The sequence below is a fragment of the Notechis scutatus genome, chromosome 3 (genome assembly GCF_049901735.1).
Source record: "Notechis scutatus isolate UNSWTSFEM ecotype Mainland chromosome 3, rNotScu1.2, whole genome shotgun sequence".
NCBI lineage: Eukaryota > Metazoa > Chordata > Lepidosauria > Squamata > Elapidae > Notechis > Notechis scutatus.
Genome location: NC_142011.1, coordinates 63,350,033 through 63,373,376, shown reverse-complemented (window position 1 = coordinate 63,373,376; position 23,344 = coordinate 63,350,033). Strand labels below are relative to the sequence as shown.

General features: G+C 36.7%; 3 protein-coding genes across 5 annotated transcripts in view; 2 read left to right on the top strand and 1 right to left on the bottom strand.

Moving 5' to 3' along the window:
* Nucleotides 1-668, bottom strand: part of PRPF38A (pre-mRNA processing factor 38A) — a 10,534-nt gene extending 9,866 nt beyond the window's left edge. For both annotated transcript variants that reach the window (XR_015748583.1, XM_026665875.2), the window contains exon 1: nt 350-668. Coding sequence is in view for 1 of the 2 variants with exons in the window: in XM_026665875.2 (XP_026521660.1) it covers nt 350-479 (130 nt within the window). In the remaining variant the exon portion in view is untranslated. The remainder of the gene's footprint in view (nt 1-349) is intronic.
* A 96-nt stretch (nt 669-764) lies between these two features.
* ORC1 (origin recognition complex subunit 1) lies at nt 765-20,867 on the top strand. The gene is made up of 17 exons (XM_026665664.2): nt 765-975; nt 1,327-1,420; nt 2,103-2,224; nt 2,566-2,732; nt 5,044-5,410; nt 6,424-6,697; nt 7,057-7,161; nt 8,288-8,480; nt 9,032-9,138; nt 9,547-9,648; nt 10,223-10,394; nt 12,206-12,313; nt 12,888-13,037; nt 13,699-13,818; nt 17,441-17,607; nt 18,698-18,785; nt 19,398-20,867. The coding sequence occupies exons 1-17, from the start codon at nt 939-941 to the stop codon at nt 19,614-19,616; spliced, it is 2,592 nt and encodes an 863-aa protein (XP_026521449.2). The 5' UTR covers nt 765-938; the 3' UTR covers nt 19,617-20,867.
* A 1,722-nt stretch (nt 20,868-22,589) lies between these two features.
* The window catches only part of CC2D1B (coiled-coil and C2 domain containing 1B), a 30,150-nt gene continuing 29,395 nt past the window's right edge, over nt 22,590-23,344 (top strand). The window contains exon 1 of one of the 2 annotated variants that reach the window (XM_026665871.2): nt 22,590-23,107. The gene's annotated coding sequence lies outside the window, so the exon portion shown is untranslated. The remainder of the gene's footprint in view (nt 23,108-23,344) is intronic. The other variant, XM_026665873.2, reaches the window with a different exon arrangement.

Genomic DNA, 23,344 nt, shown 5'->3' with positions numbered 1-23,344 from the left:
TCCAAAGCTTCTCTCAGTAAAGAAAGAAAATATCTGCTCATTTTCCAAAGCTTCTCTCAGTAGTGAATGTAGTTTAAATTCCTAGTCAATTGGTGTCAGTACATTAAAATAAGATTGCCACACAATCCTGAACGGAGGAGACCGCTGCCCTCGACTGAAACAGGGGTTAAGTATTTTACCGAGGTGCCCTTTCGTTTCGCCAACCGTTCCGTTTGGTTTCCAATTCCCAAAATCTCCTCTCTCGCCACCGATCTCCCGAAAGCCCCAACGGTCCCCGCCGCCCTGTCCGAGGATTCCCGATCCGCCCCCGTTGCTTCGGATCCAACTGCCCACAATCGCTAAACCACACCTGTGAGGCCGAAGCATTCTTCCTTCCAGTACTTGGACTCGTAGATGCGGGTGCGAATGATCTTCTCCACCAGATATTGTGGGTTCGTGCCGTGGATGCTGTGCGCGTCTTTTACCGTCCGGTTTGCCATGGTACAAAGCCCTACGAAGTGGGAGCGTTTCTAGAAGAGCGAGAAAAGAAAAGCGGGGGTGGGGGGGTAGTGAGAGAGAGAGACAGACAGACAGACAGAGAGAAAGAGAGAGAGAGAGAGCGGCCTAAAGAGCGGTACCGCTTGCCCCCTCCATTTTCACTTCCGCTCCGGGTTCACTTCCAGAAAGAGGAAGTTGCAGGCGGTCGACACTTCCGCCGGACTCCCGCCCCTCCCGCCTCTTCGAAAATAAGAATTGAGGGTTGTTGTTCCTTCCCCCCCCCCCAGCCAGAAACAAACATGGCGTCTCTAGGATCGAGCAAATTTCACTTCCGGGGCGGAGCGACAAGACTTTTGGCGCGAAGTTTCATCTCGCAGGAGGAAGAGGGAAGCTGACGCCGCGCTGAGCCTCAGATTGACGGGTTGTTGTTCTTCCTGGCTAGTTTCGTCGGGCTTGAAAGAATGAATTGCAGCCCCTCGTGGAGGAAATCGTTGCCACGTAAGAGTTTTGCTGTTGTTGCTGAACGACAGGATCACTAGATTTCTAAGGACAGCGGTCGTATTGAAGCTGAGTGGCAGATTCAGATCATCCCAGCGTCTCTTAAATACTTCTCTATTACAGGGGTCTCCAACCATGGCAACTTTAAAACTTGGGGACTTCAGTTCCCAGAGTTCCTCAGCCAGCTTTGCTCTATTATGTTTAGAAAAGCGGGGGGAGGTGTAGGAGAATAACACAGAAGCTGAGGATTGAGCAGTGCCCCAACAACAGGATGTTTCAGTACTTTTCCTCTTTTGCTCAGATAGTATGTATATTATACGATCTGATCTGTCGTGTGTTTTTTTTTAACAGATACCATAAACACAAGCTGTCAGAGAAAACGTGTCTATTCGTGGATTGGCAAGGCTATATCTACAGACAGAAAATTGCAGATCTCTCATTATAGGTGTGCCAGTCTGTTTTAGTTACTTCTTGTTAGAGAGCAAAATGTGTAAGGTAGTTCTGGGAAAATGCATAATAATGCAATAGTGCTGATAATTGAGCCATAACGGTAGTGCTTGACTTACGGTCATTTAGTGACTGTTTAAAATTATGACACTGAATTATGACACTGAAAAAAAGTGACTTGGGACTGTTTTTCACATGACTGTTGGCGCATCCCTGCATGGTCACATGATCAAAATACGGGCGCTTGGCAACTGGTTCATATTCATGACAGTCACAGTGTCCTGAGGACATATGATCAAATTTTGTAACCTTCTGACAAGTCAACAGGAAGCCAGATTCACTTAACAGTCGTGTTGTTAACTGCAATGATTCACTTAACAACTCTGGCAAGAAATGTAAAATGATAAAAAACCCACCCTCGCTTAATTGTTTCAGTAACAAACATTTGCGGCTCAATCATGGTCGTAACTCGAGGGCTACCTGTGGTAGATATAAAAACAGTTCTACATGGCTTAGTATGGCAATAATAATAATTTATATATACTACTGCCAGTATGCATGGTGCATCATGGAAGAAGAATCAGTACAAAAACAAACCTAGTCAGTGTCTAAAATTTTGACAAAGGTGTGGTAATAGAAGATGAAGAATCATATTCAGATAAATTATTTATCATTTTTAGGGGAATATCTATTAAAAGTGAAAAAGATGTCATCTGTATTTTCCCTGGAGAGTTTATTTTCATAGAAGAAGAAGAGTATGATCAACTTTTTGTGGCAAGACTCTTAAAACTATATGAAGATGGTAAGTTTTTTCCATCTCTTCCCCATATAGCAGTTTTCCAGTATTAAAATAATTTTTTGTTGCATATTAGTAAAATAGATTGTTAAAAAGTAATATAGAATCTTAGTAAAGCAGATAAAGCATTTTTGAAAAATGGCAGAAATTTTAGTTCTAATCGTGGCCGTAAATTGAAGGCTACCTGTATCTGTCTACAACTATTGGCTTGAAGGAAATATACCGTTTTAGCAATAGTTGATAGCAAAAGGTCGACACACTTACACTGACATTTAACAAAACCAAAGAAATGTATGTTTCAAACATGTTCAAGAGATTTTGGTAAGTAATATGTTTTCCTATCCTAGATACTCAGGAGAAACATGCAGTTGTTGAGTGGTTTTCTCGTATTGAAGAAATACCATTTGGTCTCCGAAAAAGTATTGGACAAAACACTTCACAGGAGATATTCTTGAATGAGAAGGCTGAATGGGATACTAACATATTTGTTTCATCTATTGTTGGTAAAGTTATGGTAAGTAGTGTATTCAAATGTGTCAAAGCAAGAAAAGGAAAATGCCTTCATAAATTCTTTGATATAGTTTACAGTAATTGCAATCCTGAGATAGCTCATTCCTGGCAGCTCCAGAGCTGACATTTCTTCTCGGATATGTAAGACTAAACATGAAAGACAACACTTTAAAAATAATATAAAGTAATCTTTATTATATTTTAATGTACATTATATTCTGTGATAAATAGTCTATCAGAGGGTTAATCATGATAGTTCTTCATTTTGACGCTTCACTTATTTATACATTAATTTAGAGCCCTGGTGGCACAGTGGTTAGATTGCAGGCTAATTCTGCTGACTGCTAGGAGTTTGATTTTGACCAGCTCAAGGTTCACTCAGTTTTCTATCCTTCTGAGGTTGGGAAAAAGGACCCAGATTGGTGGGGGAAATATGCTGACTCTAAACCGTTTAGAGAGGGCTGTAAAGCACTGTGAAGCAGTATATAAGTCTAAGTGCTATTGCTATTGCTGTTTCCATTGATGAGCAATTTGAGCCCTGTATTGACAATATTGCTGCATAAATATGCTTCAATAGCATCAGCCAATCTGGCTGATTTTATTTAAAAGATGTGCATGGCCACTCATCTTGGAGCACACCTGGGCAGCTCATGACAATAATAAAACTAAAAACCATAAAAAACAAAAACTAAAAAAAGTGGTGCCCCAGTCATCTCCTAAGATGTCCCAACAAACTATCCATAAGTTCCATTCAATCTGTTCCAGTTCATGAGTAAGGTCTTAATAGCCTTCTGGAAGGCTAAAAAGGTGTAGTTTGCTGGATCGCCTCACAAGGTAGAGACACCTATGAAAAAGATACGCTTCCTAAGTCCCATTAAATGGCAATATTTCAGGTAAGGAACCTGGAGCATGCCTACCCTGTTAGGCAGAAACTCTCAGGAAGAGACAAATAATCTGGTTCCATGCTGAGTAGGGATTTAAAGTTTAACCAGCACTTTGAATGGTGCCCAGAAGGAAACTTGAGAACCAGTGCAACTTTTGCAACAGGGATGTAAGTTGGGTGAATCTAGGAATGCCTATCGCAACTTCTGCATTCTAGACCAGTTGTGGCTTCTGGGTAGTCTTCAAGGGCATGTATATTTCATTGTATTTCCTAAATAATATTTTATATTGTTGATTATTAGTGTAGAGTTGATCACTTAGCTTACCTTCCCCAGTCTAGTAAGATAATCCTGGTGATCCCCAATAGAATAGAATAGAATTCTTTATTGGCCAAGTGTGATTGGACACACAAGGAATTTGTCTTGGTGCAAATGCTTTCAGTGTACATAAAAGAAAAGATACGTTTGTCAAGAATCATAAAGTACAACACTTAATAATAGTCATAGGGAACAATAAGCAATCAAATCATACTAGGAAACCGTCAATATAAACCGTAAGTATGCAAGCGACAAGTTATACTCATACAGTCACAAGTGAGGGGATGGGTGAAAAGGAGTGATGAGAAGATTAATAGTAATAATGCAGACTTTGTAAATAGTTGGACAATGTTGAGGGAACTATTTGTCACCAGTAACAAAACTTCTGAAAACACTATATTAACACTAGATTAATTGGGCAGTAGCTTTTTATAATTTGAATTATTAATGTTCACATAAGTTGTATGTTACAAATACCATCTTAGGCATCAGATATTCCTGATTCTAATACCAAATCAGCATCTATTAAATTACTGTTTGTTCTATGCGCATACACTGTTTAGAGATTGTGAAAAGTATTATTCATAAGCTAATATTATATATGATTCACTAGTACTGAATAGTAACAGCCCTGGATATATATGATGACTTCAATCGATAGCAGTAACTAATCACTAAGGTGGCTTGCCTCTGGTTACTACTTGCTTTAGTCACCATCAGTTATTTCAGTGTTTTCAGCTAAGCCAGGCATTTTTTTTAAACCACAAAGCAGCAAAGCATTCCCACTTTGCAAAGGAAATTACATACATGTAGCTATTAGTAATTGAACTCAACTTCATCTTTGCAAGTCAGAGAGTTAATTCTAAAAATATGAGTTATACCGGTAGTTTGCATTGTTTTGTTAAATATTCCTTTCTTCAAATGACAAGCCAGTTTTCATTACATTTTGCAGAAATACATTCCTTAATTGACCTTTTGTTATGCTTAGAACTAATTGACGTTTAAACTTTTTGAATTATACTAAGTTTCGATACGTTGATCACATTATTTCACTGTTCTTTGAACTTAAATCTGCTATGTAAAATGGACAACTTTGTGCTGTTTTGCTGTTTTTAGGTTATTCCCTTGTCACCATGTGAAACATTGCCTATTGAAGCAAAAGATAAGCAAGCTATGTTTGTAAGGAAATCCTGGGATGGAAAAAAGATGAAGCCATTGAGACCCTATTTACTGGCAGAATTGAAAAATTCCGTTAAACTAAAGAATGACATAGATTTTGCAACTGAGAACACCCGGACTCCCTCTCGCTTGCTGGAAGAAGCAACTGAAAATGTCATTTGGCGTACCAGAGAAAGCAATAAAAGCAGTGCAGAAGTAAAACTGAGACATTCAGCTGCTAAGTCTTCCTTGTTTAAGCAGAGATATTCTCCAAGACCAGCTAGTGGAGACATCCCTGGAGCAAAGAAAAGATTACAGTTAAACAGTATGTTTGCGAATAATTGGGTATTGTTTTATTCACTGTTAGAAGATATAGCTCTGTAAATTGCTACACGGTTTATATACTGAATAGCACTTTATTAATTTTAGTGTATATAGGTAGTCCTTCACTTACAGCCACAATTAAGCTCAAAATTTTCATTGCTAGGCAAAACAGGTTTTAAATGAGTTTTGCCTCATTTTACAACCTTTCTTGCCACCATGTTAAGTGAATCACTGCAGTTTTTAAATTAGTAACATAGTTGTTAAGTGAATCTGTCTTCCCCATTGACTTTGCTTATCGGAAGCTCTCAAAAAGTAATCATCACCTTGGGACACTGTAACTTTCATAAATATGAGCCAGTTGCCAAGCATCGGAAGTTTATTCGTGTGTCCATGGGGATGCTGCAGTAGTTGTAAGTGAAAAATGAGCACAAGTCATTTTTTTCAGTGCCATTGTAACATTGAATAGTCACTAAAATTCCAAATCAAGGACTACCTTCAAATTATTTTCAGGTGAAAGCCATATATGACAATGTGTGGCTTCTAATCTGGCACTCGTACAACTGAGGGGTTTCTTGAGCCGGGTTTGTACATTTCTGCTGCTGTATTTGATTCATAAATACCTGTTCTGCCCCATTAGTATAACTGACAGGAGAATAACATAATTGTGCAGGTTTATAAGTATATCATGATTGGAACTTTTTATCATTTCCTTGAAATTTGGGAAAACCTGTGTAAAAAATGGGGGAACAACAGACTTTGTCCTTCCATGTTATTACTTGGATGTAAACCTAAAGGACTCAGCCAATCTAGCTCAAAGTCTTGGAGAACAACTAATTTTTTGACAATTTATGAAAAATCAGTAAGGTCTAAATTTGTTTCTTGGAAGAAACTTTAGAAATTATGTCACAGGCCAGAAGAAATTTGAGCTCAGAGGTACAGAGGGGCATATGTATTCAGAAATTATAATTTTAATGACTTCTGTTAAATCTATGTTTTGATTTTTTTTCCTTTTAGCACCTACAAAATCTAGAAATATGCTTGCAATGCAACAAGATGTGATAACAGAAACTCCTCAACCATCATCCCTTAAAAGAAAAGTAACATTTACTGGCATTAAAGGTTCTCCTAAAAAAATATATTGTGTTTCTGATGAGGAAGATTTGCTTTTAGATATAAAACCACTGGATGAGCAGCCTGAAAGTACTACAACAAATTTACTCACTTCGTGCCAAAGGATCCAAGCTTCCAGTCTGAAAACCAGCAGTTCTGTGATACAAAGTGACAAACGGTAGGAACCAGCATTATGTCCTAAATTTGGAGGTGTGGTCTTCTGAACAGCCTAGTGTTCTTGTTTCTTTAGTAGCATACTATTTTTCTTGAAGCAAGACACAGGTTTCCCTTTCTGTGTGATTAAGATTAATTTTCTTCTTTTCTGCAATAATTTGCTGACGGGCAGAAATGTTAGCTTTTTAATACTGGGGTTAAATATAACAGATCAATAACTACATTTGAATACAATTCCATGGGTTAAATTTTGTCTCCCTAGATGGACTTAAAAGTATCTGTTTCTTGAACAATCAAGAAAAGTGATGTTAGTGAAGGTGTTGTGTATTTTTCATAGAATACATTAGTCACATTTCTCTATAGTTTAGATGAAGAAAGTGAGTTGGAAACAAGGAATCCAGTAATGACTCCACGTTCACGCAGAAAATGTGCAGAAGTGACTGCTGCCCGAATTGCAGAGCAACTTAGGTGAGACTATTATCCATGCAACATTTTAATTTTTTAGGCTGTTTAGTGTTTATAATGTGTTAGCAACACTTGACAAATTATTGGTGGAAATAATTGCCTTATATATGCATGTTTACAAATACTTTATATTGTTGGATAGAAAGACTTTTTTTAAAAAGAAAAGATTGTCCAAATTTGATCTTTGTATACATGAAAATAAGTGGGCCAAATCTGGATCAATAAACCTCACGATGATTCATTCATTACCCTTACCTACATTTTTAATCCTACATTTAAACGTGGCAGTTTAAATGATAAGATTGATGCATGTAATCTCACCTTCACTTTCTACTTAGGAGTAGAGAATTTGCTTATATCCCAAGTTTTGAATTAAAATGGGCCATACCCATTTGTCAGCATTGCAGAGTTTATTGGAAATATAGCCAAATATCTGATGGAGTCATCAAGACTCTTTAAGTTGTAGTTAGTTTTCTAACCTCCCTTACAAAACAAATGTTAGATGCTTGACATGCTTTCAAAGTTGTCGTCTAAAATCAGCAAAATATTTAGCAAAAAAAAAAAAAAAGATAGTTACAGCATTCCAAGTGGTTTTGTTTCCCAAATTTTTCAAGATAGTTATCTAACTCAGGGTATACCTAATGTGATTAAGACAAAATAACTGAAGGTGTTTCTCATGCTTTCTCTTCCCTTGACTGAAGTGTCTTTTGCAACAGCTCTGTTTCCCTCTCTGCTTTCCTGGAATCTGTTAGACGTTCCTTCACAGAATAGTAGTTTAGGATGATAGTTGTCTGGATTGCTGGATCTTTCATGCCTTTTTGAAGAGGAAGCACACGACCATCTCTTTCAAAATCTGTGGCATTGTTTAATCCACTAAAACCCCAAATGACAGGGATCTAATTTAAAGGTGGCTGAACTCAATCCAGAGCTCCCCTCAATTCCTTTGACATCACAGGCTCAAAAGAATCTCAGATAAAGCAGGATTTTCTATCACCATGTCTGTGCCTGAACATGGGCTCATATCTGGCTGATCATAATCTCATTGTCTTCAGCCAGCATTGTTCCAGTGTTGTCTCCTTTTGTGCTTATTGTCCAAAATTCAAAAATTGATGTATCTAATTTCTTTTAGTATTTTCAATGCAGCTAGAGATAAAGGCAAGGGTAAGAAGTGTCTTAGTCCCTTGGAAACTTCTGATTCAGATAGCAGTGATGAAGAAGACCACAAGAGACTTCATACACCTAAAAGGCAAACAAAATTCACTCCTCCCAAGTTTTCAAAGAACCAATCCATGGGGACACCTGCCAAGGATCCAAGGAATAATGTAAGAGCTATAGGCATTTCTAAAAACAAGTACTTCTAGCAATCATATAAACATAAAATAAGCTCGATTTTACAATTTCAGGAATTTATAAGTGGAGGTGTCAGAGTTTATAAAATTCAGTTTGGAATTCATAAATGGGGATATCTGAGAAGAACAGTGGTTATATTTGGAGTCAAATAATACCATCTCCATTTTACCTGATCAAGCTAGGCTGTGTCTTTGTATGTATGTTAGGGTCATTGAAATCAATTTCAACTCCTGCCAACATGAATAGATCAATATAGTTTTCTTGACAATATTTTTGGAAGTGGTTTACCAATCCTTAAAAACAAATTGTTTCTACAATTTCCTGGTGTTGTTCTGATGTTGATTGGCTCTAAGTCATTCAACTGGCTTTTATTCCCAAGGGAGAACGAAAATGCCAAATAAATAAGATACTAAGCATTACAAATGTTTAGCTGAATTTTTTCAATTATTTTCAGCAGTTTCAAACAACAAAATGCAAACAATTATGTTTGTAAATGAGAAAATAACAATGATTTTTCTTGCAGTCTAAACCAAGTACTCCAAAAACTCCACGTAATGCCACCCCAAGAATTCGCAGCCGCAATCAGACTGTACAGAAGCCAGTCAATGTACTAGAAGAGGCAAGAATGAGGTAAAGTAAAATATTTCTGGTATTTCCTAAGGGAAGAAATAAATCATAATGTCGTTAAAGGAAGAGAAGTTAGCCTTTGAGGTGATGTAAATGATAATCTTTATTACAGCAAGAAATAATATAATGGTACCTTTAAATAAGCACCTGTTATGTTATGAATGTCTTATTCTCCCTGTTTTTTGTTTGCATATAAAATATTTTTACTTTGGATTAGTGTTGAAGTTATAAAGTCACTTTTAAAAAACAAAACCCTTTTTCAACCCAGCACTATTTGAAATGAATTCTTAGAACATTTGCATAACAACTCTTAATAAATTATATTCTGTGTCTAGCACCTTATGTAGAAATCATGTAACTGGGGTCTTTAGAATTGACATCTCTTTCCTCCTCTTTTGCTTTAATTGGCAGACTGCATGTTTCTGCTGTCCCAGAGGCCTTGCCCTGCCGTGAAAAAGAATTCCAGGATATCTGTAACTTTATAGAAAGCAAGCTTCTTGATGGAACAGGAGGGTAAGTTTCTTGGCATGCTGTTCATCCATTTTCAGTTTCATTAAAGAAGAAGGAAAAAAAGAAATCCAGGTCATGTTGATGTGCCAAAACAATGACAGCACATTTTCACTTAAAAGTTCTTTTTCTATGTGATTACAACACCTTTTACAATTTCTTGAAAGTCATGCACTTATTACAGATTAAAAGAAGTACCTAGTTTATTAATAAACACTTATTAACATGTTTGGCCGCAATTTGCTAAGTACATTTCATTTATGAAATCTTCACCTTTATTACCCAGTCCATTGGGTGTGGAACTGTCCATGTAGAAGCTTCTCAGATCTATCCACTTGCCTCTGATTATTTTTATTTTAAGAAGGATTAAGTAATCTTTTTGGCTTTAAGTAGGAGTTAAAGAGACAACACTTTTCCAGAGTTTTCCTCTAAAAGTGTCAGGAGCAAGCAACATAGCTGCAGCTGAATCATTAATCATATTTAATCTGACTAGGGACAATTGTTCTAAGGTTGTATAAGGCAGCTTTTTATTAGAAAAACAGAAATCTTTGTGATTAGTATTGGTTCTCTTGTGTTTCAGGTGTATGTATATTTCTGGAGTTCCTGGAACAGGCAAAACAGCAACAGTCTATGAGGTTATTCATTATCTTCAGCAGGCAGCAGAAAATGAAGAGATACCATCTTTCCAGTTTATAGAGATTAATGGAATGAAACTGACTGATCCCCATCAAGCCTATGTGCTAATTTTAAAGGTGAATATGCTTGAGAAAAAAGTGGAATTGGGCAAGAAGCTTTTTCAGTTGTTTCTTACATTCAGAGGGTGAAGTTGCCTGTCTCTAGGAGTGTGTTGTATACACAAGCCATAAGTTTGTGTGTGTGTGTGTGTGTGTTCTTGATATGCAACAGTGTTTTCAGACCCTGCCTTCAAGATGATAATTGAAGGTTATGGATTGTAGTCTAGCACATTGCTTTCATGGAAGTTGGTAGATAGATGTTCTTAGTCTTGGTTGAGAAAAAATGAATGGCCCAGACAATCCAGATGATTTACATACCTATGGAAGATTAAAACCTCAGTTTTCCTGCTCCTAGTTCAACATCTTAACCAATGCACTACATTGGCTCTCCACTCCAGGTACACACTTTCAACATGTGTTCGTATGTGTGTGTACACTACTGACATAAGTTATGGCTTGTGGATAATGGTTGTCTTTTAAAATTTGGACGATTGCGAACACTTTAGTACTTATTTATAGCAAATCAAATATGAAGTGATCATGGAATGATTCAAGGTTCAAAAATTCTGCAATTAGTGCAGAAATATCTCCAAATATATTGTGTAAACACACCAAATTATCTCTCCCTGAAATGTACCTTTTACTCCTAAACACGGAACCCATAGTAAAGCAATTAGCATCAAAAGTTTTTTGTTTTTTTTACTGAAACATATTTACAGTATATATGACTGAGGAGTGTTGCAGTGGCCTAGAGGTGGAGCTCTCGCCTCACAATCAGGAGGCTGTGAATTTGATCCTAGATAGAGGCAGATATTTCTCTCTCTGGACACAATGACATATTTGCTGAACAAAACTCCGCACTGGCGACAAGAAAGGCACCTGGCCATTAAACACTGCTAGCTCCATTCAGTTGCCCAGACTCCACCCCACAAGGGATTATGAGGTCATTAAAAGAAGATGATATCTGTATATGACAAAGATTAAATAACAGGCTTTTTTATAAATGAAGTAATACATAAAAAGAAACAACCAGAAAAATTTTAACTATAAATTTGGACACCCATGGCAAAATAGGCAGCAAATAAATTTAATAATAATAATAAATAAGGCTAGAGAGTAAACTTTCCTGAAAGCAAGCAAAAGAAAAAATGTTCTAAACAATCTAAAATCCTGACTATACTTCAAGCTCCATTGTCATCAAACTTTAAATTGTTTACAATACAGTTTAATATTTAAAGCAAAAGTGAAGGTCTGGCTACTATGGTCAAGCTGGATAAAGTTAGGTATTACGAGGAAAAGATCTTTACCTCCTTGTATTTCTCAGGTATTTTTCAATACAAGAAGGGATACAAGTCTCATCTCCCACAAGATAAAAATAACGGGGCATATGAAAAACATCCTTAAAAATGGAGTTTTATAAGGGTGGTTGTCTGATCTCAATTGCCTTAGCTTTTAATTGCGTCCTTCCACCTCTCTTTTCTCTCTTCCTGTTTTGCTTAACAATTATGTCTAATTATTATGAATATTTCCAGCTCCAACTGGGTTTATGACTTTACAGTTTGATGATGTTAAATATAAAAAATGAATGTAGGCAGAAAGTTTATCTGGATATTAGGTTCCATTAAGACAAATTGTAGGTAATGTAATTCTGCAACTTATAGTTTTTAGGTGAGTTCTTCCATCGGTCCTTCCAAAGCTGACACCATGCCACACTGAATATAGTAGGATTTACTTCTATATAAGCATACATAGAATTATAATATCGCTGTAGCAGAATTCATTACTACTGCACAAAATCGTAATACCAGTCTCCATTTAATTTGATCTAGCTACTGACAGGCCAGAAGACAACTGCCAATCACGCAGCTGAACTTCTGAAAAAGATGTTTTGCACATCTGGATCAAAAAGGAAAACTCTAGTACTTGTTGTGGATGAGGTAATGTGGGAGGTCTTGTATTAGATTTTTTAAAGTTTGTTTTGTATATATTTCAGAGCCATGTGGCTGTTGTAAAATTAAAATTGCCTGAAGTGGTCATCCTTGTCAATAAAAACAATGTAGATTATTTCAAAATACTTTCATTCTCTTCAGCTGAATAAGAGGGGCCTACAAAGATTAATTAAAAATAAAAACCATCTCTGCTGAGTTTAAAATATTTTTTAAAATGCAAAGGGGAAAATCTATTTTCTGTGTCCGTTCCTAAACTGATACATTACTGTGGATTAATTCCATGTTTCAGTTCCAGCTATGTAGCAAGACTTGTTCTTCAAGCAGAAATGTACTGATACAGAGAAGGAAATACACAGTATTTTTCTATGGATACTTATATGTGCAGTATTATCCATAGGTGAAGAAAACTAAAAATAATGCATGGTGTATTTGAATAAGGTTAATCCAAAATAATCTTTTTCAGGAAAACCAAAAAAAAAAAAACTAGAACCAGACCTTTTACATCTTTGTAGTATGTATTTTCTTCATCTGTAACTTTGTATCAATTTCTTCCTTAATCTAGCTTGATCTCCTATGGACTCGAAAACAAAATGTAATGTATAATCTCTTTGATTGGCCTACCCAGAAAAATGCCAAGCTAATTGTCTTGGCCATTGCTAATACTATGGATTTGCCAGAAAGAATAATGATGAAAAGAGTAGCCAGCAGACTGGTATGTCTATTCAACTCTTATTACTGTGGTTATGTTGCATTCATGATGTTTTCAGAAATTAATGAAAAAGAAGGGAATGAGATATTACTGTACCATGCTTTGCAGTCAGTTGTTACTGGTATAAGAAAAATTCGAGATAAATTATCAAGCTAATTGTTTGAGATGCCACTTTAGATATGGTCTGAATAAAGAAAAAATTGGTAGATACCATTTACTGGAGTTTAAATAACGGTGTTATGCATTTGATCATTGCATTTTTCTATTCTGAAACTAGTCATTTTTTGAACTAGATATCAAACATAGGAGTCTTTGTGGTGCTAGAAGAAAGAAGGATTCTGATGTGGGAGTGTTCAACCCATGATAAAAGGCTGGAATGCATAGAGTTCTGGAAATAACTGTTTGCAATGATATTATCACAAGTTCTGAATAAAAACCATTTCAGTAGTTTACACCTAAAATCGCATGACTATTTGATGCATACATTTTCAGTTTCCATATAAAATAATTAAAAAGCATTTTGGATAGAAAAGCCATCATATAAGGTTAAACACAACTGCACACCCTGTAATTAATTCTATCTCTACATTTCATACAATTTGTAAGATTTATTGAATATCCATTTCAAGAGTTTTCAAGAAGTTTGATATTTTCCATTTTGCAGGGCCTTACCAGAATGTCTTTCCAGCCGTACACCTACAAACAGTTACAACTAATTATTTCATCCAGGATCAACCAATTAAAAGCATTTGAAGAAGATGCAGTTCAGTTCATTTCTAGAAAGGTAAATTGACCATAGCTGTCATATAAGCAGCTGTGTGGAATTTTTAAAAAATTAATACTGCTCTTAGTAGTACAAACTATGTACCAAACTGATGGATCTAGGTCTATGTTATAAATTAGATTTTTTTTTTTAAAAGGGCTTCAGAGGTTTTTCATTATTGTGTCTCAGTTTTTCAAAATGCTATTGTTTTTGTTTTTTTAAACAAATTTTATTAATTTTAAAGACAAACAAACCATCGTTATCCATTAAGTACACAAACCTCTCCATTATTAATTTTACAAGTCAGATAGAATACTATTTTATACAACATAATTCTATTTTTCACCATTTCAATAGAACCATATAGATATCTCTCAACAAATTTCTCATTATTTCTTTTTTCTTATTCAATTTCATTAATTATTATTAATTTTCTATATTTATCCAGTTTATAACCATCATCTTCATTCCTCTCTGTCTTGTTTAACATTATTCTCATCCAACATTCCTCTGAGGTTTTATTAATTCTCAAAGAAAACATAGACACACAAAACACAAAAATATAAAACTTCTTTTAAGAAAGTAGTTTGGCCCCAGATTACCTCTCTTTGTATGGACTTCAATTAAATTCGTGCTCATCTTATACGCCATTACCTATCTTATTTACTATTCTATATCTTCCATATAACTTCTCCCCACTTTTCACTCTTCTTATTTAATTCATTTTAATTTAATTCATTATATTTATATTTTTTGTCCATTCTTTCCAAATTATCCATTTATCTCATTCCCTACAGCAAATAAAGAAAAAAAATTTCCCCTGAAATCCCTGATCAAGGTATGATGCCTTTATATCCTCCCCCTAAATTAATATTTAAAATAACACCTAATACCCAATCTGATTCTGCTTAGTACATTCAACCTACTAGTCTCTAAAGAAAAAAAAATAGTAAGTCCACAATAATTAATATAATTAAATAATAAATCTAAATTTTAAATCTTATAGCCTTCCAATTGTCTATTTCAAGAAACAAATGCTACAATGAGTTTATAATAAGATCAAAACAACAGTAAATTAGTCTTTTCAATTAAATTCAATATTTTAAACATTCCTTTTAATCTTTTATTAAATTTTAAAATCTATCATTATTAAACATTTCAAATTCTTATAACATTCTAATTTTCTATTTCTAATACAAATACTACCATACCATCTTATGTACCTTGCAGAATCTTCTTTTTTAAAGAAATTATACATTACCCTTTATCCCTAAAAAAAATTCCTTTTTTCCCATCTTGTTTTATACCTTTGTGGCTTTTCCCTCCCTTTTCCCTTCCTTTCTTATCCCACCTAACCTTTTTACCTCCAACTTCCCCTCTCTGTTGTATTCCTTTCTCCTTTTGCTCAGTAACATTAACATTGAATTGGTTTTGCATCTTATTTTTTCCTTTCTTAAGTATTTTTTTAGATCTTAAGTCCTTCATTTTCCTTCCTTTCTTTCTTCTTTCTCTCTTAACTAAATTTTTAAATTCATTGAAGATGGCGTCTTCTTCTTCTTCTCCTTCTCCTTCCATTTCCTCCATCTGTTGTTGTATTTGATAATTAACAAACGCCATTTCTAGAGAGAGAAAGGCTTTTTTCACAGCGTCCTTTCTTTCTTCATATTCTCTAAGTTCATCAGCAGATAAAGCCTTTCTTTATTCTTCTTCTTAAAGCAACCAAAGTGTTTCAAAAGTTAGAGCAATTCCCCAAAATTCCAGAGAGAGTCAATCAGTCCAAACAAAACACAAAGTTCTCACTTTCTCTTCCTGGTAAGGTATCAAAGGGAAAGGAAAAAACCTCCAATCTGTATTTTAAAACCTTGTTGCAATTAATTTCTGGTCTCAAGATCTTCAAGGCATCTCCTCCAACAAAATCTTAATATATATATTTTGTCCTCTTCCTTCCCACTTATAACAAGAAGCCAAGTCTTTACCTTTTATAAAAAAACAACAACAGATTTTTCAATGGCCATTTGTTGATTCCATAAGGAAGGAGAGTAAACTTTCCCTTTCAGCACTCAGTTTTGCCGCTTGAAATCCTCCTCTGGAAACAAAGTATTTTTCAGAAAACCATCGTTCTCAGGATTAAACGCCTCTTAAAGTCTTGGGTCAGCCACAAAAACTTTCTCTTTACCATTTTCTCCTCTCTTCCTCCTGCTCAGTCTTACCCAGCTGCCGGCTTCTTTGAGGCGGCCATTACAGACCGCCGCTCGACCGTCTTGGGAAAGGGGTTTTTGCCGGCTGGGAAGGGGGTCTGCAACACCCCAAACCCCTCACCAGCTCCTCCTTATCTTCGGCTGCTTCTTCGTAGCAACCTTAGCCTCCAGATCTATAGATCGGAGGCACCAAAACGGCTAGCGCGGCAGGGATCGCGCAGGATCGCAAATCCCTGCCGCTAGCGAAGCCGACAAACCGGAAGTTCAGTTTTTCAAAATGCTATTGTTGTTCCAGTGGATTCTGAAGAAAGTGAAGACAACAGTAATCAAATTCATAAAGTGTACCCATTTTATTTATTTATTTATTTAGCAAACTTATATGGCTGTCCATTTACCAGACAGAATTTTGGAAATAAACAAAAATAAAAAGCAAATGTGGTCAACACAAAAAACACTTAAAAATAACATTGAGGCTCCAATAAAATTTGTATGCATCAACCATACAATGCTCTCTCAATACCTTGGCCCCATTGCCTGGGGGAAAAGCCATATCTTCACTGCTTTCCTAAAGGTGAAAGGGTCAGAGGCATCTGTACCTCTGGAGAGAAACTATCCCATAAGGTAAGGGCCATGATAAAAAAGGTCATACCCTGCCAGATCTAATGGGGCAGACAAAAATTACCAGGAATAATGTTAATCGATTCGTGTCCGACCCATCGCGACCCCATGGACAATGTTCCTCCAGGCCTTCCTGTCCTCTACCAACACCCAGAGTCCATTTAAGCTCACATCGACTGCTTCAGTGACTCTATCCAGTCACCTCATTCTCCGCCATCCCATTCTTCTTTTGCCTACCAGGAGTAGACAGTCCCAAAACTAAGCTGGGCCCAGGTCAGGCTTCTGGGTGCAACAATACCTTGAGTTGCACCTGGAAGCCTACTAGGTGTCACTGTAGCAAACTCAGTAATGACCTATGCAATAATAGTGACCTACCTACGTAGGTTAGACTGCAGTATGCCCACTATTGTCCATGCCACTGCATTCTGGACGAGCTGCAGCTTTCAAGTGCTCTTCTGGGGCAGTCCCATGTAGAACTCTTTACAATAGTCCAATTGGGAGGTAACCAAAGGCATTTTGTCTGAATTCTAAAGCTTGTTTAAAAAGATAAATTTTCTTTTAAGTTGATCAGAAAATCATGCTCGTTTCTAGTAGTATTTGTCTGTTTCCATATAGATGTCATTTATATGTATACTGCATCCTAAGCAATTTCCAGATTTCAGCATTACAGGCTGTAACAAATAGATGAAATCAAATTAGCATGGAGAAAGGGGAATTTCTGGGTGAAACAAATATTCCACATTCAATAATGTTAAACAGCTATTTCTCCTGGGTATTGCAGTGTAGAGAAAGATGAACAACTTTAATTTTTAATCAATATGTTTTAGGTTGCAGCTTTGTCTGGTGATGCAAGACGGTGCCTTGATATCTGCAGAAGATCCACTGAAATCTGTGAACTTGATAGCAAAAGAGGTGTTTCTGGATTAGTCAACATGGAACATGTTATGCAAGCAGTGGATGAAATGTTCTCATCTCCATATATAAATGCAATGAGGTAATATAATAGTTTCTTGCCTCATAATCAGGAGGCTGTGAGTTTGATCCTAGGTAGTAGCAGATATTTTTCTTTCTCTGGGAGCAATGAGTAGTTGTCTGCTGCGAACTCCACCTAGGCTTCAGGAAGGGCATGTGGCCAGTAAACACTTGAGCTCTGCTCAGTCACCCTGACTACCCCACCTAATGCAAGGGTTTATAGGGTCATTAAAAGCAAAAAAAAAAAAAAAGAAGGAAAATCTGGTCTGTGCAGTCCACCTGTTACAAGTTAAACGTTATAATGGTATTGAAGAAATGGTGGTAAGGATAGGTCTTTGGAATTCCAGGCATTGCTGCATTCCCACAGTCACATGGTTATGATCCATGATCCGAGCATTCAGTGCCTAGCTCACAATTACAGCAAGCTGCAGTCACATGATCACAATTTCCAACATTCTTTGCCAACTTCCCACTAAGTCAATGGGAAAGTTGCCAGGAAGTTGGAAATCATGGTCACATGAAGCTTGCTTATCGACCCATGAAGTCTTTATTCAATAACAGCAACCAGGATGCTGAAATTGCTGTTGCTAAGCAATACAACTACCATATGACATCACACTTTAAAACCACATTTTCTACAGATAAAAATTCTTTTCCCAGTTGCCCAGTAGTCATAACCCAATAACTATCTGTATTTGAAATAGACCTTTTCAGGAGATAACCATCAACAGTCACCATTCTCACTCATTCTTGGTACTCTAAATATCTGGGTTCCTTTTCCCACCAACTCTTAGTTTGGTCCCACTCATCTATTCATGTTACATAAAAGAACTTTTATCCCGGATTTCATTTGCACAGTGCTACACATTTTCCCCCAAACTCATCCTTGTTTCTTCCAATTATCACCATTCTCTAGAGCATAACTTAAGTCTTTACCAACCTATGAATTTTTATTTCTATATGCACTCACAGTTGAGATATCATCAGTCGTAGACTGTGTACGGAATACATGTTTGCCTTGTAAGTCAACATATTGTTGAAGCTATATGTAGTAAACCAATACACACTTTTATTATGCTGATTAATCTTGTTGGGATTCCATTCCCTTTTAGGAATGCTTCACTGCAGGAGCAAATATTCTTAAAAGCCACAATTGCGGAATTTCATAGATCAGGACTGGAAGAAGCTACAATTCAGCAGGTAAAAATAAATGCTAACTTTTCAAGAAGACTTTAGTTATATTCTGGGGGTGGATCTTTTCATTGGAAATTACTACTTAATACATTTTTACAGTGTAACTCTTTATTCCAATTCTCAAATATGCACTAATTAGATTAGTGCTTCAATTCTTACGCAGTTCTCCTCGAGCCCGTCGTTTTATATTTTGAATATAGTTACAGTGTTTGTGTCAGACCATACTATACATTCTTCCAAATTGCATATATTCAATATAGGCAATCTATTTAACAAAATTTTTGTGTCAAAATGCGTTCAGTACCAAATTCAATGAGTTTCAAAGCAGTTGAGTACCAAGATACCACTGTACATACAATTCTGAAAAATTGGGTATCTCAGTAGTTCTCAACCTTTTCTTCGCCACGGACCCCTTTAAATCTTATGGCCACAGATCCCCCCAAGATGAACTCAAAATTTAAATCATAACATTTCTTCAAGCCTTTGTGGACCCCCCCAGGATCTGCGAACCACATGTTGAGAACTATTGGTATATCTTATTATTTTTCCATAGAAAGAGGAAATTACTCCCTTAACCTGCTTGTTTTTAATCTTCAGTTTTATTTTTTCCACTTCTAGATATTTCATCAGCACATTGCTCTATGTAGAATTGAAGGCCTGCCAACACCTACTGTATCAGATATAATGGCAATTTCCTCCCGACTTAGTGCTTGTAAACTTTTGCTGGCAGAATCCCATGCCAAGTACCTCAGCATGCGAATTCGACTCAATGTTAGCCAGAATGATGTTATGTATGCACTCAAGCAAGATCCGAATGCTAAAAATACTAAATTTTAATAAGATTTGTTTTAAATAATGATGCTGATTAATACTTGAAATTTGTTTTTAAACTTATTTTAGCTATTTTATAGTGTTTATAATTATAATTATTCTGCACAAAATAATCCAGTTGTTCGGGCTCTCATTATAACAGTATACTATACTACACACTATACGATATGATATACTATACACTATACTATGCCTCTACTTTATAAATCATTCACCAGTTGTTGAAGTTTAGTTAAAATTGGTTTTATCCCAATGGAGGTTCATGCAAATTCACTCTATCCCATTTTTAGATAGCTTCCAAAATATTGTATTCAAAATATTAGGCTAGTACAAAACACTGGAAAGAGATTTATTGCCAAGCATATTAGCATGAGCAAAATGCCCTTCCTAAAGCTTTAAAGGAGCTGTATTTTCAGTCCTTGGCTATCTTCTAAATCTAAACTACTATTCTAAAGTACTGCACAGACAGTTGGTGATAATCTTTAAGCAGCAGTGCAAATAATCCATCACAGTTATTTAATATTTTCAAAAATGCTGTTTTGTTCATGATAACCATACTTTGTACATCTTTCAATTGCTTTTCAAAAGCTTATTGACTGCTTAACTACAATTTTGATTATTGCAAACCTATTTATAATTTTAGCTGGAAATAAAATGTGGGTAGTAATTTAAAGTGTAGAGTCAGTTTGGTGTAATGGTTAAACGCTTCAGGCTAGCTAGAAACTAGGAGACCACAAATTCTAATCCTGCCTTAGTCACAAAGCCAATTGGGTGAACTTGAGCTAGTCACTTTCATTCAGCCCTAGAAAAGAGGTAAGGCCAACTACTTCCAAAAAATGTTGCCATGAAAACTGGGACTTGTCCAGGCAGTCTTCAGAAATGGGACACAATTGAACAGAAATTTTAAAAAGGGTTTATCAATTGAAATATGGAAAACTTTAATAAATCAAAGCTAAAAGGTGGAGAAAAGAAGTATGTCATTCTCTAGTAGTATTTATCCAATCATTTGCTTTGTATTTGAATTAAACCTGATTTTTTTTTCTATGTCGTATGATCAATAGATAGCACTGCAAACTATAATTCCTTGAGTTTCCTTTGGCCAAAACCCAGAACAACCCAAATATTCAGGTTTTATTTCTGTGCAGTTGTGGCTAATCCAAAATTGTTTGGTAGAACTTCCAGCACATAATTATTCTGAAATTTTGAAAAACAAAAAACATGCTTTTCATTCTATAAAAAAAAAATAGAAAAAGTCTGAAAACTAATCATAATTTTTGTAATTGATTATTTAAAAAGTCTGATAGGGTGATGGATATTTGTAAGTGCATTTTAAATAAGCTAGGAAAATAAAAGATACCTATCATGGAATCACCCAATAACTCTCAAAAACACAACAAAATGCTTCCTCTTCAGAACATTTTAAGTACACGCAACTGACTACTCAGGATAATAATACATCTTTGGTAATAATACATCTGCTATTTAGAATATTTAAATGTAATATCAGGACTTTGATTATGGAAACAGACTGATATCTAGTGCAAATAGCCAAACAATATTGTATCTCGTAATTTCAGGGGACAAACATGCTGGCCTAGTTTGGAACCAGTTTAAACTCTAAGGCAATTCTATTTATAAAGCATTGAAGTAATCCAAGAGATGATGAAATCATTTTTCATGTATTTAGAAAAATGAAGCAGCCTGTTCTTGGATCCAATCATTATGTTATGAATCTAATCTTTAGAGAAAATTATAGTCTATTTCAACCTAGGTTTCACTTCATTCAATAGCAGTTCTCAGATTATTAGTCATCATCCAGTACATTATTGTCTCTGTCATTGGGTCACGTCATATACTGACGATTAACCGGTTACTTTGGTTATTCATTAACTGAATTGTTGAGAAACTTAATTTCTTGGTTTACACACAGTGCTAAGTCATAAAGTGTAAAAAGCACCTATTCAGTTAATGCAACTAATCATACAAACCTAAAATTACAGAAACCAGGAACATGAATTTGGCACTCTTACCTATATTTAACAGGGAAGGGGGAAAAGAGAAAGGTATGGATTGTGGGCCTATTAGTGATACATCCATCCTGTTGGATGGTTTCATACACACATTGAATAATATAATATGAAATAAAGGAGAATCTATGGTCCTCATGTTTAGTTATCACTTCCAGAAGTTACCTTCATTTGTAGTGAGCCACTGCATTATCTGGAAACAATCTAAACAAAATTATTAAAAATTGAATGCTTCATAAAACTTGTTCTGCCACCATTGCGGATACCTTCATACTGTATATAAGTTACATTATGACTTAGGACAACCCAATGAAGATTGCAATAAATCTTGAGTATCCTGAAGAAAAAAATGAGAGGGGGTCAAAAGCATCATTTGGGCTGCATTCTCACTGTAAAGATAAACCCAAGTCAGCAAAGCCAGTTTCCATTACACAAGTAGATCTATCTAGGGCTGCTTTTATTTAAGACAGCCTGAAAGAAGCAACCATCATCTTCTGGCCTTGCCAATTCTGAGCCTACGGAGCCTAATTTTGAGTAGATATTTTTATTAGACGTCTGCAAAATCTCAGAAGTGTCTGTTCAGACTAATGTTCCCGCTCTGCGGCAGAAACATTACCAAAAATCAAACGGAGTTGCTAAATAATTATAGAATTTCTAATTATAAGAAACATAAAAAGCACTTAGAACTATCTTCCCCAACCCGGCGCCCTCTAAGTGTTTTCGATCAACTCCCATAACCCCTATTTCGGCTGAAGGATGATGGGAGTTGAAGTCCAAAGCCTCTGGATGTGGGGAAGGGTGAGCTGCCCGTTTACCTTACCAAAGGCAACAGTACTCCGGCCACGCCCCTTCCCCCCCTCCCATCTTTCCGTCTTCGGCCTCAGTCAATTGCTACTGTTTGGGCTCGCACGCTCAGGCTCCGCCCATCTCGCTCTCTAAAAAATGAATAAACCTCTGCGCCTGCGCGTTGCGGGGCCCCTTGGTGCAGCCCCAAGCTGAGTCCGAAGAAGGCGGGGAAGCGCCTGTCTCGCCAGGGCCTTTTTTGCCTGTTCCGCTGGGCAGCCCGTAGGCTGCCGCAGGAGGTGGAGTCGTGTCCCCCCCTCGCTCCCGGGCCGCTTGCCTTGGTGGAAGGGAGATAATAGGACGCCTTCTCATCTCCCTGGAGCCCGAGAGAAAGCAGTTGCCACCTGCCCCTCCTCCTGCTCAGTGGGAAGGTTGGTTATGAATTGAAAGCAGCGGCTGTCTGCTCTTGGCTTTAAGGCTTAAGCCCTATAGCCTGGCTGCGGAGCCCCTTTCTCGTCTGGAGCCTCTGCTGTGTGTGGATTCACACGTGCGTGCGCTTGGTTGGGCGTATCTGACCGTGGGAGAGGGTCCTCCTGAAATCGGCCTTTCTTTTGAGGTCAGCTGATAGGGACGGGCTCTGCCTCTTGAGAAGACGCCGCTGGGTGTTGCAGAGGTGCAAGTCATCTGGTAGGTTGGTAATTCAGGTGGGAGTGGGCCAGGGCATGTCAAGCTGGTTGAACTCAACTTTTGTCTTCCCTGTAGAGGGCAGCGGCAGTGGCCCCCTTCTTTCTCCAGGCTGAAGGTCTAGGAGTTAAATGGGGCCCAAATGAGTTTGGAATTGATTTTGGGGGTGATAAGAAGTCCCTTAGAACCTGGTGCCATAATCTCCAAGCTAGCATATAGAATTATGCAAGTTGAAGGCCA

Excerpts from the sequence above, each read along its gene's own strand:
- ORC1 (XM_026665664.2), top strand. The coding sequence starts at position 939 with ATGAATTGCAGCCCCTCGTGGAGGAAATCGTTGCCAC. Across the intron at positions 976-1,326 it reads GTGGAGGAAATCGTTGCCAC|ATACCATAAACACAAGCTGT; the intron begins GTAAGAGTTTTG and ends TTTTTTTAACAG. Across the intron at positions 2,225-2,565 it reads CTTAAAACTATATGAAGATG|ATACTCAGGAGAAACATGCA; the intron begins GTAAGTTTTTTC and ends TTCCTATCCTAG.